This window comes from Mobula hypostoma, chromosome 7, assembly GCF_963921235.1.
Source record: "Mobula hypostoma chromosome 7, sMobHyp1.1, whole genome shotgun sequence".
In the NCBI taxonomy this organism is placed as follows: domain Eukaryota; kingdom Metazoa; phylum Chordata; class Chondrichthyes; order Myliobatiformes; family Myliobatidae; genus Mobula; species Mobula hypostoma.
The window spans coordinates 142,107,606-142,123,162 of NC_086103.1; the positions used below are offsets into that span (position 1 = coordinate 142,107,606).

The 15,557-nt window shown below is 42.3% G+C and overlaps 1 protein-coding gene across 1 annotated transcript in view; it reads right to left on the reverse strand.

The window, feature by feature from the left end:
- Window positions 1-15,557, reverse strand: part of lats2 (large tumor suppressor kinase 2) — a 74,978-nt gene that overhangs the window by 27,846 nt on the left and 31,575 nt on the right. Inside the window, exon 4 of the mRNA XM_063054180.1 lies at window positions 158-290. Within this exon, the coding sequence (XP_062910250.1) occupies window positions 158-290 (133 nt within the window). The remainder of the gene's footprint in view (window positions 1-157; window positions 291-15,557) is intronic.

Sequence of the window (15,557 nt, forward strand, 5' to 3'; positions counted from 1 at the left end):
GTGGAGTATTAGAAGGGTAATGAAAAATAGTTCCTTTCCACTGACAGGTGGTGTCAATTTGGAACTCACTCCTGTGACTCATCACTATAAAAACATGAATATGACTTTAACAAATCACTGTTAAATTCACTGGTCTGAATTGTTGCTCTGGGTTTACCTGGTGAAGTCTGCTTAATAACTCGTACGATTTGTTCAGTCCTAGGGTCCAGATAACCCATCTTGCTTATGTAGTCCAGAGCTGCTTCTATGCTTCTGCTACCAGTCTGCTTCAGAGCTCTGATTGCCATTTCCTAAAAACAAAATCCGTTTAAGAAAGTATAAATAAAATAGAAATTTTAGATCAAATTGACAAATAATAGTTATAAGTAGGAGATATATACGTAGCAAAGTGGCTGGGTTTGTAACACTTGTGACAGCTAAAATCTTTTAGTTTATGGTTTGGGTAAACTCTCCTACGAGACAGAACTAGATGGTACTCTTTTTCCTGCCAAAAAAATGTGACTATTTATAACCTATGGCAGTACTGTAAGTGTTATGCTCACAATATTATTTCAGCAGAAATATATAACAACAAAGTGTTAAAACCCGAAGGGAGGAGAAACAATTATATATGCATTGAGGAAAAAAAGCATCGCCAATGCAACTTGCACACCTGTTAAGAATTATTCTCAAAAACCATACATTAATCAGTATATTTTTGATTGAGTTATATACAATGAAAAACAAGAGAAAATCTGCAGATGCTGGAAATCACACACACACACAAAAACAACTCCCCCCCACCCGCCCACCCCCTGGAGAAACTCAGCAGGCCAGGCGGCATCTATGGAAAAAAGTACAGTCAACATTTCGGACCGAGACTCTTCGGCAGGACTGCTGAAGGGTTTCGGCCTGAAACGCCAACTGTACTTTTTTTCCATGTACAATGAAAACAATTTTTCATGCAGAGTCCTATTTTCTATATTTTTAATCCCTTTTTCCTCATCATTTTTCTTCGCCACTTCTAAAGATCAACAAGTTTAAGTCACAGAGACACAGGAGCTCTTTGTCCTATTGTGCTTACAGTGACTAGTCGACATACTTAGTTCCATTTAGCAAATATTTATTTTCAAGAATGAGAAGTCTGCATTAGAAACTGAAGAAATAATATCCAATGTATTCCCTGTGTGCTCCCATCTGTGGGCAGAAGAGCCAGAAATTAGTGCCAGACGTATAACCAATCAAGAGCATCCAGTGTAAGACAGAGAATGAGTGATCGAGAAGACCCGCTGACCAACAGCTTTCTCATCCTAGGACTTGATGGCTACTAATAGCTAAACCAGACAAACTGATTTATCAAGGAGCATGCCTGGAGGCAATCACAAAGACCAAATGCAATTATAAGACTGCAAATGAATGGCTTAGTAAATTTCAGCACTTCTATAAAAAGCATGTGTAATCTTTCTGGGAAGCCTGTTTCGAAACCACCTGACAAAATTTCTGGCCTCCACAGGTAAGCAGTTATGCAAGGTGCAACCATTTACCAGAATATGATAACCTGCAAACAATGGCAACGTTAGAGTCACAGGTTTCAGCTGTTCTGATTTCACAATTCATGGACAGCACACAAGTTCGTAGATGCATAACCTTTACACAAGTCAATATCTAGCAGTCACTGCTCAGAAAATTGTAAGTCTACCTCCTCTTAACTGTGCTTTCAATAAGAGCATTTATACCTTGCAAACGACAGTGCATGTGTCTGGGTAACTGTGACTAAGTGAGAGAACAGGATGAGATGAAAGAGTAAGGCGATGATTACAAAAAGCCTGGTGACTATTCCATGCAACAAAATACTGCAAACTCAAAGTAGAAATGGTGTTCTTGAAATGGTAATTTTTTCTGGAGTGTTTTGCAAAGTATACAACAAAATTTACATTGATCTTATATTTGAAGCTAATAAAGTATTCAGAAACAATTTGTCGCTGGTCAAGTTTATGTGTACTTAAATACGGGTTCTATTATGATTATAGTTCAGTCTCCAAGGAAGCTACAAGACAAAGTTGCAAAGTCACTGAGTAATGTGGAATTATGCATGCAAATTCCTGTAATTTGCCCACAGTGCCCTAGAAATTAAAGAGAATATAATATAGAATCAAAATATGACACGTTAACCCTTAATAAATGATTATTCTAAGTACTATACTCTCCTTGAATTGATTAGCTCAGAAGAGTGAAACTCATCTCCTTCCTGTTCTGCTATACTGTGTACAGCTGAAGTGCAAAGGCTACCCCATGTGAAAAGAAACTATTGCACAAATCAAGATTCAGGACCTATGATTGGACAACTCTGACAGCGATAGATCAGCTATCATTGCCCGGGCAGTCAGACACTTCCACACCGATATTGCTCCCACTGTTTGGAGATGGGTATACCTTCTGAAAGGACAAACTAAAAGACAACGTTGCCTTCACAGCACAGATGTCGCCATCAAGAATAAGTTAGTCTGGTCCCTGACCAACACCCGAAGCAGAATTAGAAAATGCCTAATAATCCTTCTACAATGTAAGAAACATAAAGATTAACAATGCATACTCTGACCTTGAAAAATTCAAGGTCACATTTGAAAGGAACACAATATGATCCTCCTGGGTGACATCAATGCCAGGATGGGAAAAGATGCAAACTTCTGACAAGGAATGACCGGCAAAGGAGAAGTAATGAAAGCTCATTCTAATAGAGTCCTGACAAAATGCATGAGGCACAACTTTGCTATACAGTCGGCCCTCCTTATCTGCGAGGGATTGGTTCCGGGACCCCTTGCAGATACCAAAAAGCACGGATGCTCAAGTCCCTTATTCAACCTGTCTCAATGCTGTGGATCTTAAGGACCCAGCAGAACCCCGGACCTTATTTAACCTGTCTCAGTGCGGTGGGCATTAGGACCCGGTGGCAGAGCTCTGAATCCGCAGTGTTTCTGTTCACGAAAATAATCATGATCGCAATTTAAAATAAAGTGGAAATAACAGTGATTAGAAAGAAGTGAAATGCCATTGGTCATTGGAAAGGCGTTAGACTACAGTCGTCAATAATCGGAACAATTTTAAAGCATAAAATGAGACAGGCCCTGCCCGATTAAAGCTACAATTATTACTAAGCAACGCAGTGGTTTAATTATTGGGTTTTGGGGTTTTGGGTTTTTGATCCTTCACATCAACCCGGCAGGGATGGAGAGCGTGCTCGGGAGTGGTCTGTCACTGGATCAAACACGGGAATTTCTGTTCCCCAGCCCGGCGCTGAAACATACGTTTCTTAGGTATTTTATATGCATAGAAAGGTAAAACATATACTATATACTAAGATAAATGTTTGACTAACTGACACTAAATAATACCAGATGTACCTGTTCCAACTTACTTAGTAAGAGAACTTCCAGGTTTTTTTCGATCCCCATCCACGATAACCTACGCACATCCTCCCGTATACTTTAAATCGTCTCTAGATTACTTATAATACCTAATACAATGTAAATGCTATGTAAAATAGTTGTTATACTGCATTGTTTAGGGAATAATGACCAGAAAAAATAAGTCTGTACATGCTCGAACAACAAGTGCTGGAAGAGCACTTCCGGGTCTTCTCGATTCACGGTTGGTTGAATTCGCGCATGCGGAACTCGCGGATAAGGAGGGCCGACTGTAATCAACATCCTGCTTTATCAGAGGGTCATAAAATATCAAAGCAACATGCCCCCTACCCCACCAGCTCATGTCCTGGCACCTGATAGTTCGTACAAGTGAAAGCAAAAGATGCCCATATCATCCACACCATGATGGTCATGGTAACTGCTCCCTGCTCAACAGCTCTAAAGTACAAGCATAAGCAGAAGCTGCCACTGAAAAAAACCATCAGTGTCATAACCCACAAGGATCTCACAAAAGTTAACTCTTCTCCGGCAGTACCTCGCAGAAAACCTGTTGACTCCCAACTAACTAAAGCCACAGGTTGTCCACACCCATTAAGTCCACCATAATTATTGTCAATGTAGAGACTCTTGGCTTCTCTACAAAGAATGGTATGGTGAGAATGACCCAGAAATTAAGGAACTAAATAAGCACGAACACAAGTTGTTACTGGATTGGAATCTCTATCACTTCGCACCCAAGTCACAGGCCCAGCTGAAAACCCATAAACTAACGGTCAAGTGGTGGGCAGAAAAAGGCCCTGCAACTCACTGACATGCGTGACACACATGGGTTTTCAGTGTTGTCAAGTCCATCTATGGTCCATCAATTTGAAAAGTTCACGAACCAACTAAAGGTCAACTGGATCTTGGTGCACCATATCCTAACTGAAGCTCTAAAACACTTTGGTGAATTGCCTCATTCACCAAACCTCAATCTCATTGTCCACAAATCAGGAGCAGGATATACTAGGGCCACCACAGGAATGCCATAAACAAGATCATCTTCAGGAAAGGAGACTGATGTGATTATGGAACCCTCAAGGGGTCTTCCTTCAATCATCTACAGGAAAAAATAATTGAGGGCCTTCATAAGCAGCTTGCTCTTAGTATTTGAAGAAAAGTTCTCGACTTGCTTTGTGGATTCCATCATCTAGGGCAGGGGTCCCAATCTTTTTTATGCCATGCAGCCGAGGAGTCCATGGACCCCATGCTGGGAACCCGATCCGGAGGCAAAGTAGATATCATCTTCATCAGCTGGAACAAATAATCTACCAAATGAACTCAGTGGGTAATATGGCATTTGTGTGAGGGGAGGGAGTTAGAGAAATTGATGACATCTTGGGTCAAATTGACAATTACTTCCCCCTCCCCCTGCTGTTCCTCCAGATTCCAGCATCTGCTGTCTCTTTTGTCTCCATTGTCATCACTTCAAATGAAATGCAAGGAACAGAGTTGGTTCTTGATGTTTTGATGGTTGACTCCATCAGCTCAAAGGGACTGAAGAGCACTCTCCTCGAATTCAGCTGTGAACGGAAATTCACCTTTATATAACGCATGATTTGAGACGGGGTGCAAGCCTTGATTGTATCCAATGAATTTATAACAGAGACAACCCCAGTACAGAATCAATCAAGTCTGCTTTACTGCCCCAACACTTCTTTCAATATTTCTCACCACAATACGGCAGCCAACAAACCTCCCATGGGAGTGAAGATCATAAGAACTAATTTGAAATAGAATATTTAACCCACGGTGACTATATTCCAGAATCAAGGTCACCACAACCTTACCTGTTAAGCTGCAGAGTGCTAAGCTCCAAGCTATTTTTGATTCATCTGTTGAAGCAGGTAAGAGGATAGGAACCACAGTGCATGGCTCTTCTGCTACTGGAGGGGGGGGGGTGCAGGTTGGGTGAGGAAGTCCCTCTATTTAGCGATACAGTCCGGAGTAGGCCCTACCGGCCCTTTGAGCCTCCCACCCCAGCAACCCCTGACAACCCCGATTTAACCTTAACCTCGTCACAAGACAATTTACAGTGACCAATTACCCTACCTGGTACATCAGGAGGAAACTGGAGCGCCCGGGGAAAACCCATGCATTCTACGGGGAGGACATACAGAGACTCCTTACAGACGACGCTGGAATTGAACTCCAGTGCCCTGAGCTGTAATAGCATCATGCTAACCACCACACTACCGTGGAGCCCTTCACTGAGGTGGTCAGAGTTGCAACAGTCCTATTGGTTTTAAGGAATACAATAAAACAGAAATGAAGGCATTGACATTGAATGTAAGAATGAAACAGAGATTGCATGGTTTATTCTTGCAAGTCATTTTTATTCTGAATAAAGTTTATTTTGATATTTTAAAAAAATGTCAGAGGATCTGCCTTGCACTCAATATCTACAAGACAGTTGCTTGACTCTGTCCCTGCTGTACACCACCTCATGCGACAACAAAGGCTTTTTTCAAGGTTTTAGAAAACTTGGATCACATCATATTTTGGGAGCCACTTCTTGAGGGAGAAAATGACTTCAGTGTTGAAATTCACTCACACTTTTAATTCACAAGTATAGTGTAGGTCCAACTGAGAAAAAGGGAGTTCAAAGCTGAAGCGCTCACACCCAGTACAAAGTGCACAGCCTACGCGATAGCAGTTATCTCTGCCCTCCTGTTGGTTTCCCAAACACTTCACCACACTGTTGAGACATTACCATAGTGCTCTGCAAAATCCTTCAAATCCATAGGAAGGAGAAGCTAACCAATGTCAGTGTCCTCTACCAGGCCAGCATCTTCAGTATTAATACTCCATATGTACTCAGTTAGTTGGCTCCATTGGAAGGACATGGTGTTCACCAACAACAGACTCTAGTCTCAAAAATAGTTTTAAAACTGCAAATAGAGAACCAGGCAGATAAAGAAAAATATTCAAAGATGTGCTCAAAGCCACTTCAAAAAGGTGCAAGATCTCCACTGACTCCCGGGAATCCACAGACCATGACCAACGTGGAGGAGGTTCATTCAGGCTGGATTAAAAATCTCAAGTCTATCAGACAGACACAAAAGCCTTGCAGAAACAGCAGAAGGAAGATAGATCTTCACCAAAATTTTTTTTTAAATCAGTACTTGTCAGATTAATGATATGAACGTAATAGTCAAGTTTCATCAATACCAGCATGGAATTGAAAGTATGCAGGACTGAAAATGAGATAATGGATAATCTACATTCATGGGAGACATTATGCCACCAAAGGGGTTAGTTCTAAAACCGCTCTTCTTTCATAGGAAACTTTTTCTCTTCCTGGAGTACTGCAACATTAGAACCGATTTGTTGTTACAAACAGAGAATTTCATTGTCTTTTCTGTTTATTTCTCCAGAACATTATTCTGATTTGCTTTTATATCTCCCAAATACAATTTAGAAATTTATCCCTCTGTTACGAGAATACACATAAAATTAAGATGTTTGCTGGCCTGGGCTAGCATCAGTGGCATCAGCAGTTGGTCTGCCACCTGCCCTCAGGGGAAGGAGAGATAAGGAACAATGGAGCAGCGTCTGGAGATGTGTAATGGAGGGACGTGGGAGAGGGAGCTGTCTGGAGCGGCTCCCCCTTTGAACCCTGAACTGTCTGAAGTGATGGACAGGCGATACCCCAGCAGGGGGATAAAAAGGGGACAGGTTCGCTAAGACAGGGACACACGCCACCCGAGGTAACGAGACCCTGGAAGCGGTACGCTTCTCACGAGTGGGTGAGAAGTACCAGACAACGACCAGGGTGGAAAGGTACGATCAGCGGGAACCCGGTGTGTGTCCGCCCTTGCCTGGGTGCCGGGTTCACTGCAGAGGATCGACCGCATCTGGAGGAGGGGTCACAATCGGTGACCTCAGGTGACATCACCAAGGACCCGCCCAAAAGCTGTTTGTGAGCCATCTCGCTGGTCTGTGAGTGAAGCCGTGTTCTGAATGATCAGTTGTTCCTATTCTATGTCTCTCTTCCCCCACCTTGTCCATCGCCATGGCAACGATTACTGCGAACTGAACTACTAACCGGACTGAACTTTGAGTCATTTTGAAATTGGTCATTTACCCCTAGACAATGATAGAGCTTGATTGATGCTGTTATCTTAATTCTGTGCACATGTGCATTTATCATCGCTGAACTGTTGCATTTATTATCCTTTCGATTAATGTGTTGCTTGTTTCTTTAATAAAACTTCTTAGTTCTAGTACTCCAGACTCCAACTGAGTGATCCATTTCTGCTGGTTTGGCAACCCAGTTACGGGGTACGTAACACTTCCAAAACTAGGCACAATAGGGTATTATCAGAGGACAGGTATGTAGTTTGTTACAATCAATAAAGATGAGTGTAGAGTTATGAAATTCATCTTCCAGTTGACTCCTTCAGAAGGAGGCATATTCTGGCTGCAGACCGTCATGCTTGCTTGCAATAACCAAAGTCACTAGAAGAGCTGCAAACCAGGATGGCAGAGTTACAGGTAATTGAAACAAAACCTGGCAAATTCTTTAAGTTCTATAATTTTCTTTTGTGAATCAGTACTTACGTTGTATTCCTGGTGGTCCTGGGAAAGCCAAAAGCCCCTATGATACTAGTATAATGCCTTCTTTTTCTAATATTAGCCACCCTTGACCTCACTGAGAGAAAATGATGCTCCAATTTAATGATAATTTTTGCTATTCTGAAACTGATCAAATTCATTTCAGGTAAGTCACCAGAAAAAGAAGACTTCCTGCAAACAATCTTAGCTCGGTGATTATCAAGCCACCAGAGATCTGGAAAGAGTCTAACCATCTCTCCACTTAAATTACTACAACTTCTACACATTACAAGCACTACTTCAGTCCTTTAAAAAAGCTTCTTCAAGTGTTCTTAAATTCCCAAGTAGATCCCAGAAATCAACTCTGGATCAGGATTTCTGAAAATGTATTTCTTTTGAGCCAGTGTAGTTATTAATCATTTAATAAAGAAAGGCAGCAGGAGAGATGCAAATGGAGTCTATCACTATCTACAGCTATATGCCACCCTTCAGAACAATATTACCAGAGAACATAGATGAGGATTGCTGAAATGAACAAATTCAAAGGAATTCCACAAAAAAAAACTTGAGTGTTTACCAAGGCATCAGGTAAGTATCTAATCATCTTACTACAAGTCACCTACAGATCTTCAAATTGTAAAAAGTTTCTTTTTAACTGGTTTCAGATGAGGAAGTAGTATGATATTAACAGTAAAAACATAAGGGTAGCTTTATTAAGCACAGCACAAAACAACAACAGGACATGTTGTAACTCAACTATTTCTATTCTACCAAAGCTACACAGCACATTCTCCTTAATAGGTGGAAGAAGCCAATGTGGAAGATTAATCACACGATGATACATCCTCTCCAAGCTCTGCCCTATGTTGCTGGGGTGTTTCTCAGTTGCTGTATATATAGACACCTCTTTCTTTCTGAGAGGAATGATGCAAACTCCCCAAACAGTATTCGTTCCCGTTAAAGGAACATAATCAGTGTGGTCTCATTCTCATTGCGTTCTGAAATAGATTACTGCAGGAAAATTAATATTCAAGTTTGACCACGAGCTTTCCAAAACAGAATCAGGTTTATTATCACCTCCTATATGGCATGAAATTTGTTGCTTTGCAGCAGCACAGTGCAAAGAGATAAAATTACTATAAATTACAAAACTGAATAAATATTGCAAAGTAAAAGGAATAATGTGGTAGCGTTCATGGGACCTTTCAGAAGTCTGATGATAGAGGGCAAGAAGCTATTCCCGACTCATTGAGTATAGGCCCATAGGCTCCTGTACCTTCTCCCTGATGATAGTAATGAGGAAAAGGGCACGTGCTGAATGTTGAGGGTCCTTAATGACAGAGATCACTTTCTTGGGGCACTGCCTCTTCAAGATGTCCTCAATGTTGGAGAAGGTTGTGCCTGTGATTAAGCTGGCTGAGTCTACAATCCTTTGCAGCCTCTTACAATCCTGTATATTGGAGCCTCCATAGCAGACAGTAATGCAACCAGTCAGAATACTGTCCACAGTACGTCTATAGAAATTTGCAAAAGTACCAAATCTCCTCAAACTACTAACAAAGTAGAGCCGCTGGTATGCCTTCTTTGTGAGTGCATCAATGTGTTGGGCCCAGGACGGGTCCTGAGATATTGACATCCGGAAACTTAAAGCAGCTCACCCTTTCCACTGCTGACCCATCAACAAGGACTGGTGTGTGTTCTCCCGACTTCCCCTTCCTGAAGGCCACAATTAATTCCTGGACTTTGCTGATGTTGAGTGCAAGGTTGTTGTTGACTTGCTGCTGTTGCAACTATTTGATGATGAGCAAGACCATGGATGCAAACTAAAAAAGGTCAACACTGTAGGATTTTCCCAGAGTCTTAAAGTTAACATGCCAGTGGTAAAAAAAAAGTGTACATTTTACCTATTTCTGTAATAAGACATTCACAATATATTAGTCAGGGAATCTAATTTTTAGGTTTAACTTCCCCCACACACATATGCTAATCTCCAACCAAGAGGGATAATGCCAATATGGCAGATACTCTGGAGTAGAAAAGGAAATTATGTGCTATTGCAGAACTGAACCAATGACTAGCTTCCAGATACTGTGGGTCCTCCAAAAACACCACTGTTCTTCGTTAGTGATTCATGTTATTTTCCTTAATTCATTTTTCAGTCTTTATTGTCCACTTATTCTTGGTAATATGGCATGCAAAAACCCTAGAGATGACACAGGAGATAGCATGATATTATTCCCTGCAGTGAACGTGTTCAGGAATGCTCCAGAAATACACATCAGGTATTCAAGGCCCTCACAGAGCAGGTTCCAAAGAAGAAAAGCTAGTTCTACATACATTATCACAAACTATTCTCCCATGATTTTATCTAGTTAGATTCTCCAGTTTTACTAGGGAAAATATTGATTCATAGAAAAACACCAGGTTAGCAAGCAACCCATAATTACCGCAAATGTTCTTTTCCACTATAATTTAAGAATGTAGGTTGTTACAAATATATTTCTGCAAAAATTCTATTCTGGCAGACTTTACTAAAGTTTAGCCAAGTACAACACATCACTTTATCATGAATAAAACTACCAAGTTCATTTTTTAAACAATTTGCTAATCACCTTGGGGCTGTGGTTCAGACTCAGTAAGCTACACATACAGTTAAGAAGGCATTTCAGTCTTCTAATAAACTTGCATCATCTATAAAGAAAAGCCACACATAGGAGTTATACTGGGGTCAGCTCTCAAGGCATTTGGAAAGTATTTAAGTAAACTATTCTCATAATTTGCACATGGCTTACCAATGTTAACGTTAATCATTTAACATACAAAGCCTTCTCTGTGCCAGAAAAATGATCATGAACACAGTGCATAAAAACCTTAGCCAACCTCCAGGGCAGTTAACCATCTTGTAATACAGTATGCTGAATAGATTCTCCTTCTCACTGTCAAATGGATTCATTGCCTCAGTGGTTATATCCCAATGGCTGCAGACTTTACAAAGGCTCTGTGATATTCACAGCACTTCACTCTTCCTCACCCTGGAATTCAGCTCTTTTACCTTTGTCTGAACAGAGGCTTGGAGCCAAATGATCCTAGCAGAATCCAAACAAAGTATCAAAGCAAACAACAGGAATTCTGCAGACGCTGGAAATTCAAGCAACACACATCAAAGTTGCTGGTGAATGCAGCAGGCCAGGCAGCATCTCTAGGAAGAGGTACAGTCGACGTTTCGGGCCGAGACCCTTCGTCAGGACTAACTGAAGGAAGAGTTAGTAAGAGATTTGAAAGTTGGAGGGAGAGGGGGAGATCCAGAATGATAGGAGAAGACAGGAGGGGGAGGGATGGAGCCAAGAGCTGGACAGGTGATTGGCAAAGGGGATATGAGAGGATCTTGGGACAGGATCAGGGACTCGCAGATACCTCCTCTTATTTACCCCTCAATCGTGACCCCACTAAGGAGCACCAGGCCATTGTCTCCCACACCATCACCGACTTTATCCACTCAGGGGATCTTCCATCCACTGCTACCAACCTTATAGTTCCCACACCTCGCACTTCCCGTTTCTACCTCCTACCCAAGATCCATAAACCTGCCTGTCCTGGCAGACCTATTGTCTCAGCTTCCTCCTGCCCCACCAAACTCGTTTCTGCATACCTCGACACGGTTTTATCCCCCCTTGTTCAATCCCTTCCTACCTATGTTCGTGACACTTCTCACGCTCTTAAACTTTTCGATGATTTTAAGTTCCCTGGCCCCCACCGCTTTATTTTCACCATGGATGTCCAGTCCCTATATACTTCCATCCCCCATCAGGAAGGTCTCAAAGCTCTCCGCTTCTTTTTGGATTCCAGACCTAATCAGTTCCCCTCTACCACTACTCTGCTCCGTCTAGCAGAATTAGTCCTTACTCTTAATAATTTCTCCTTTGGCTCCTCCCACTTCCTCCAAACTAAAGGCGTAGCTATGGGCACCCATATGGGTCCTAGCTATGCCTGCCTTTTTGTTGGCTTTGTGGAACAATCTATGTTCCGTGCCTATTCTGGTATCTGTCCCCCACTTTTCCTTCGCTACATCGACGACTGCATTGGCGCTGCTTCCTGCACACATGCTGAGCTTGTTGACTTCATTAACTTTGCCTCCAACTTTCACCCTGCCCTCAAGTTTACCTGGTCCATTTCCGACACCTCCCTCCCCTTTCTAGATCTTTCTGTCTCTGTCTCTGGAGACAGCTTATCCACTGATGTCTACTATAAGCCTACTGACTCTCACAGCTATCTGGACTATTCCTCTTCTCACCCTGTCTCTTGCAAAAATGCCATCCCCTTCTCGCAATTCCTCCATCTCCGCCGCATCTGCTCTCAGGATGAGGCTTTTCATTCCAGGACAAGGGAGATGTCTTCCTTGTTTAAAGAAAGTGGCTTCCCTTCCTCCACTATCAACTCTGCTCTCAAACGCATCTCTCCCATTTCACGTATATCTGCTCTCACTCCATCCTCCCGCCACCCCACTAGGAATAGGGTTCCCCTGGTCCTCACCTACCACCCCACCAGCCTCCGGGTCTAACATATTATCCTCCGTAGCTTCCTCCACCTCCAACAGGATCCCACCACTAAGCACATCTTTCCCTCCCCTCCCTCTCTGCTTTCCGCAGGGATCACTCCCTACACGACTCCCTTGTCCATTCGTCCCCCCCATCCCTCCCCACTGATCTCCCTCCTGCCACTTATCCTTGTAAACAGAACAAGTGCTACACATGCCCTTACACTTCCTCCCTTACCACCATTCAGGGCACCAAACAGTCCTTCCAGGTGAGGCGACACTTCACCTGTGAGTCGACTGGGGTGATATACTGCGTCCGGTGCTCCCGATGTGGCCTTTTATATATTGGTGAGACCCGATGCAGACTGGGAGACCGCTTTGCTGAACACCTACGCTCTGTCCGCCAGAGAAAGCAGGATCTCCCAGTGGCCACACATTTTAATTCCACATCCCATTCCCATTCTGACATGTCTATCCACTGCCTCCTCTACTGTAAAGATGAAGCCACACTCAGGTTGGAGGAACAACACCTTATATTCCATCTGGGTAGCCTCCAACCTGATGGCATGATCATCGACTTCTCTAACTTCTGCTAATGCCCCACCTCCCCCTCGTAGCCCATCCGTTATTTGTTTATATACACACATTCTTTCTCTCTGTCTCTCCTTTTTCTCCCTCTGTCCCTCTCACTATACCCCTTGCCCATCCTCTGGATTCCCCCACCCCCGGCTTTCTTTCTCCCTGGGCCTCCTGTCCCGTGATCCTGTCATATCCCTTTTGCCTATCACCTGTCCAGCTCTTGGCTCCATCCTCCCCCTCCTGTCTTCTCCTATCATTTTGGATCCCACCCCCCCCCCCACTTTCAAATCTCTTACTAGCTCTTCCTTCAGTTAGTCCTGACGAAGGGTCTCGGCCTGGAACGTCGACTGTACCTCTTCCTAGAGATGCTGCTTGGCCTGCTGCGTTCACCAGCAACTTTGATGTCTGTTGTTTAAAGTATCAAAGAGCAGCTTATAGAGGAGTACGTGCTATTTTATAATACTGTAAGGAATTTAATAGAACTGAATTAGGAGCTAAAACAATAAAATTCTAATCCTAGCCAACTGGTCAGACATCAATGGAGGCAAAAACTTGAAATTGTTTCAGGTTGATAACATTTCTTTAGACACTGCAGCTCCCACCGTTAGTTTCATGTAACATGGCAAGTTTTAGCAAATAAAATCCTTGTCTCAGGTCATCTGGGTTTTTGTAGTTAACAAGTACAAGCTAATTACCTATGTATTTTTTTAAAATTTAGAGGGCTTAGTGCAAAAACATGGTCTCAATTGCACTTTTATAGAACTTTCTGAAATGAAAATGCAAAAAGTAAAATATTAGTGATGCTGGAAATTCAAAATTAAAACAAAATGATGGAAATACCCAGAATGATGTAACAATGGCCTGCAAATTCCTTGGAAAGGTGTAATATCCTGAGAAGCACTTCCTCCACAAGCACCCCCCTCCCCAATACTCTTTTATTCTATTCTTTTGCTTCCTCTGCATCAGAATGGATAAAGTTCCCATGGAATGCTTACTAAGACACTATCGTGGTAACTCAAGCAAGGATTGTCTGGTCATTTCAAATTCTCAGGCTGCCTGAAAGGATTTACACATGAAGTAAAATCTAAAGGGTGTTGATAGGGCGGATGTGAAAATGAAGCTTCTTCTTGTGGGTGAATCTAAAGCTGGGGTCAGTGGTGGGTTATTTGGGTATTGCCCATTAATAAATACACAAGCAGCAACATAAACCAGAGAGGAGCTGATGGGTATGTGAGAGAGAATATGCTATAAGGAAATTAGTGAGAGATTGGAACAGATGCAATTGAAATGAGAATCAGCATGAACTCAATGGGCTGAATAGCCACCTTCACTGTCATAAGGATATACAGAACCAGCAATACAGAAAAATTCCCAGTTAAGTGTTGCACGGCAAATCTCATTGGAACAATTATCAACCCATCCATTCACTTTCAAAGATGATGGAAGGCATCTTGGTGCATGTGGTCAAGTGGCAATTTCCCACCAAAACTTGCTCACATTGGGTTTTGTTACAATCACTTGGCTACATGCTGCATTATAGCCTTGCTCTGAGCATATAGTGAAGGGACACAAATTCCAAGGATGATGCAAAAGCGATTGTTATTGACATAAAGCAGTACAACAGTTGACAATGTGATATGAAAAACCCCTGACAGAAATTTTTAAAATGACAACCAAGATGGTAAGCCCTTAGTTGGAGAACAAAGAGGTGAAGGTTGCTGGAAAACAATTTTCTCAACTCCTGGATGTCATTCTAAGAGTTCCTCAGAACAGTGTCCCAAACCAGCATCTTTGCCCATTTCATCATTAATCTTAAATCAGAGATAAAGTCAAATGTGAGGCCATTTGCTGAAATTTCAGCAACAGACTTCAGTTCCAATTAGAACTTCTCAGAATGAAATTGTCTGACAACATTCTGGCATGGGGTAATTGGCAACTAACAGTCAAACAATACAAATATAAAATTTATTTATGTTTTATTTAGAGGTACAGCACAGTAACAGACCATTCCAGCCTAGTGAGCCCACAGCACCCAATTACACCCATGTGACTAGTTAAGCAAACCCATCCAGCTTTAGAAACTGGACAACCTGGAGGAAACTCATGCAGTCACAGGGAGAACAAACAGCAGCAGCAATTGAACTCAAGTCATTGGTGTTGTAATAACGTTATGCTAACCACAGTGTTACTGTGCTGCCCAGAACAGGAAACATTAAACAGAGAATCTTCCTTGAAATTCAACACTATTTGCCAAACAGAATCGGCCACAAAAGACCTTGGTGAGTACTTACCACTGACCAGAAACCCAATTGAACCAATATTATCGCTGCAAGAACAGGCTAGAAGTGGGCTATTCTGTCACAAGTGAGTCACCTAGCTGCCCAAACCCTTTCCATTATCTAGGTCCAGATGAGTTTGGATCGAATAACACCCAATAAGCCTGA